This window comes from Trypanosoma equiperdum (genome assembly GCF_001457755.1).
Source record: "Trypanosoma equiperdum strain OVI genome assembly, contig: ctg_42, whole genome shotgun sequence".
Taxonomy (NCBI): Eukaryota; Euglenozoa; class Kinetoplastea; order Trypanosomatida; family Trypanosomatidae; genus Trypanosoma; species Trypanosoma equiperdum.
Genome location: NW_027124343.1, coordinates 656 through 4,353, shown reverse-complemented (window position 1 = coordinate 4,353; position 3,698 = coordinate 656). Strand labels below are relative to the sequence as shown.

The 3,698-nt window shown below is 43.6% G+C and overlaps 3 pseudogenes across 3 annotated transcripts in view; all 3 read right to left on the bottom strand.

Moving 5' to 3' along the window:
* Positions 1-176: 176 nt before the first annotated feature.
* Positions 177-1,535, bottom strand: TEOVI_000180500:pseudogene (annotated as a pseudogene). The gene is given in 5 exon segments: positions 177-323; positions 328-615; positions 618-1,319; positions 1,322-1,465; positions 1,467-1,535. Coding segments are annotated over 5 exon segments (1,350 nt in total).
* Positions 1,536-1,678: 143 nt separating this feature from the next.
* On the bottom strand, positions 1,679-2,403 carry TEOVI_000180400:pseudogene (annotated as a pseudogene). The gene is given in 4 exon segments: positions 1,679-1,813; positions 1,816-2,055; positions 2,058-2,168; positions 2,170-2,403. Coding segments are annotated over 4 exon segments (720 nt in total).
* Positions 2,404-2,726: 323 nt separating this feature from the next.
* Positions 2,727-3,698, bottom strand: part of TEOVI_000180300:pseudogene — a 1,323-nt pseudogene continuing 351 nt past the window's right edge. Inside the window, exon 1 of the mRNA in view lies at positions 2,727-3,698. This exon is cut by the window's right edge and continues 351 nt beyond it. Coding sequence covers positions 2,727-3,698 — 972 coding nt within the window.

Below are 3,698 nucleotides of genomic sequence, written 5' to 3'. Positions count from 1 at the left end.
TCAAAGCAAATTTATTTTTACAAGAAAACTGGTATACTTGCAAATTTCTTTTTCCCATTTACACCTTTTTTCAGTAGCTTAAGTAGTTTTATTATCTACATGTTTAGCACATCCAGTTTCTGGTGCTGCTGTTCTTGCTCTTGTTTGGGTTTCTTGTTGCGTTTCATGTATCTCAATTAGTTTGAAGTGTTCTCCATAATCGTCATTTTTGCCTTTCCACTCACATGTTGGCTGTTTTTCCATGCATTGCACTGCCGTCTGTATCGCTTCGCATTGGTCTTTTTTCTGTTTCCCCTGTGCTTGTGTGCTTTTCTGCGCTGCTGTTGTGGTTTGTGCCATCGCCTGCGCGAGATGCTTGTGAAGTTACAGCTCCTGTTTGAGATTGAACGCTTGTCCTTTTATGGCGGCCATCAGGCGTCTGAGGCCGTTTATCCGGTGCCGTGCCGCTTGTTGTTGCTGAACCTTTGTGGCGACTTGTTTTATGCTTTGTAACCAGGGTATGTCTCTGGCCGCCTTTTGCTCTGCCTTTGTTGTCGCCTTGTAATACACGCAAACACCGCTGGACGACACGCCGCCGCAGTCGTTGGCCGTGAAGGTACCAAAGTAAGTTCCTTGGTTTTCGTTTTGATTTTGGCTTGGAACTGCGCTGCCGGCGTTAGCAGCTCTGCGCTTGATATTTCTTTCTGCGAGCTGTCTGGGCATTTTGAAATTAAGTCCTTTGTGGCCGTTTCGACCCCTGTTAGGCCTGTCCCTGGATTGTTGTTGTCTGCTTGTGTGTTTTCGCAGTACTTGACGTTGCCGCCGCCGTCCGTTTGTTCTCCGGCGCAAATACAGTATATGAACGCCGCAATTGTTTGAGCTTTTTCCGATGCAGTCGTATCGCCACAGAGATTCTTTCTTGTTGTTGCTTCGCCGTCGCTGCTCTTTATGTTGGATTCCGTTAGTTGGTTTTCGTTGTCTATGCCTGCTCCGAAGGCTGCTGATTTTAGCTCATTTTTGAGTTCGGTTGCAGTTAGCTTGGCACTGTTTTCTTGTACTGTTTGCAGTTCGTCGACCGCGGCTGCTGCCTGCTCCGCTAGTGGTTGCAGCGCCGCGAGGTATTGTAGCCGCTGAGATTCGGTTGAAAATTTCAGTTGTGCTGCTTTTAATGTTTGCTTTGGTTGGCTCTCCCTTTCGAGCTCAGCCTCTGAGTCTGCCCAGTTGGCCCATCTCTTCATGTGAAGGCCATCCTCCTTACCGTCTTCTGGTTTGTACGGGTGCCTGGCATTGCCTTCGCCAGTCTTTCCAAACTTGTTGCGCCACTCGGGATTGCACAGTAACGCGTGCGTAACTTCTGGATTTGCTAGTAGTCCGCTGTTGCCTGTTGAGTTTTGGGCAGGTCTGGAAACTGAAGCTTGTGTAGAGTGACTAATGTACAGAGATCAACAAAAAGGTGTTCGTGGTCGCCTGCTGCTAGTGCATCCGCCAACGTTGCACTTTCTAATACCAGTAGAATTGCATTTGTTTCTTGCGTGGTTTTCATCGTCATTTTGGTGCTAATAGGTCTTCCTTGGGTCCGTTTGGGGGTTTTAGTCCTCCACTGCTGACATTGGCGCTGAAAGGTTTTGTATTCAAGGTATATTACAAAATTTCACCGTGTGTGCGTGAGGCTATCTCATATTTATTGTTTAGCTTCCTTTTACAATTTCATAACCCTGAACAAATTCTCTTCATTAGACACATCACGGGAAACAATATCATATTCAAAATTCCATTTCTCTCCGTCAATCAAATAAGTATCAATCATATTAAAATCTTTTCTACTAAATTTCCTTCTTTCAAATTCTTATACCAATTGATATTTTTCACAATAAGCTTCGCTCTTTCTTCCCATGCAATTATTTGTCCATGAAAGTAAATGAATTAGGTTACACCAATCACCACACTACTGGGAATAGTGAAAAATATCTCCTCATAATCTAATCCAATCATTCCTCTCTTCAAAACAAATCTCTGTCCAACAACTTCTTCTTGAACTGCACTCCCAATTGAAAATGGCTTGTAAATACTTTGCTCGGAACACACTACCATTCCTCACCTCCGGTAAGTAATTTCTAAATAGCATATTCAAACCTTCTAAATGCCCAAACCCTGGCTATCAAACCACCACCACTAAGATAGAGTTTTGAAAATAGGAGGTGATTTTAGTAAATGAGGTAATTTATTATCCACTTCTCTTCTGTAGCCCACATTAAAAAATCAAAAACATCTCTTTACATGCTCCTTGTGATCTGATTTCATAAGCAAATCCAACTGAGGAGCATAACACTCTGATGTTGTCATGAATATAATAGGGGAAATATGGTTCTCTTTTACTATAACCTCTCCACTAAACTTCTCTTCATTTTTCGCAATATTTTGCATAAAATATTCCACAGCATTTTCATACCTCTCTTGATCACTAACTATAACATCAGATCCATCTGAATGAATTACAATATCCCCATCACTTGCATTCTGTCTTTCCAAAAACTCCATAACCCATCTATTTCTTTTAAGATGGCTGTACAAACCTTTCATCGCAGTTGTAATATTTCATAATTTTATTAATTTGAACAAGAATCCTTAATAAGCTAAAATGATACCAAACTCCAAAAAGCAGCATCCATCAGAGAAAATTTTTTATTGGCAAGGAAACTGAAATCCTTGCATTCTTTTCCATCCCATTTGCAGCCATCTCTGCAGTCGCCTTCAGTTTTCTTATCTGAGCACTTTTTGCCTTGGGCATTTGTTGTTCCTGTAGCTGCTTCTCCTGCTCCTGCATTTGCTTGTCCTTCTCCATCTTTGGTTTTGCATGTTCCATCTGTTTCCGATCTCCCTTCCAATTTGCTGTTATTTTTTGTTCAGGTCGAGTTCGCGGTATGGGTGGCGCAGGTATACGCCTTATTTTGTTCTACTTTTCCTTGGCTACCGGCGGTTTCTTGCGCTGTTTGTGCTATTGCTGGCGCAAAGCTGCGTGGGTTTTCTAGAGCTCTGGCGCGTGCCACCAGAACGGTCAATTGTTTACTTTGCTCTTTGACGAGGTTGTTGTGTTTTTCTCGTGCTTCTAGAGCTGCTGCGAGTTCCTCCATGTCTTTGAGCCATGGTGTATCCGGGTCCGCAAATATTTCGTGGGGTTTTTTGTTTTGCCATTTGATGCACCTGCCGTTGTTTTGTTGTCCGTTGCAGTTTGTTTGGAACACTCCTAGGTATGTGCTGGTGCCGTCTGTTGTTACGAGCCGTGCTACTTCTGCCAGTGCTTTTCGTATCGCTTGGTATGTAGTTTTCTGTTTGTGAGCGTCTGTTGTGCATTTCTCTGCTATTTCCTTTGCAGCGTCGTATTTTGGTGCGCCATTGTCTTCCCAAACATTGGCAGCTATTTGTCCCTTGAAACAAATGTCATCATCATCGCCGTTCGTTTCCCCTTGGCATACACAGCTCATTGCCGCCGCCAATGTTTTAATTTTGCCATTTGGTGCTGTGGTGCAGGCAGTGTATCTTGAGTTGATGGAATTTGATGAAGCACCGAAGATATGGTCGTTTGTGGCGGCTGCCAGAGTGGCTTGATCGTCGCCTAGAAAGAGCTTTTTCATGTCCGTTGCGATGTTAGCCGATTTGATTAGCGTGCTTGTTGGCTCAGGTGGCGCCGTTATTGTGGCTAACTCAACTGCTGTGTTGGT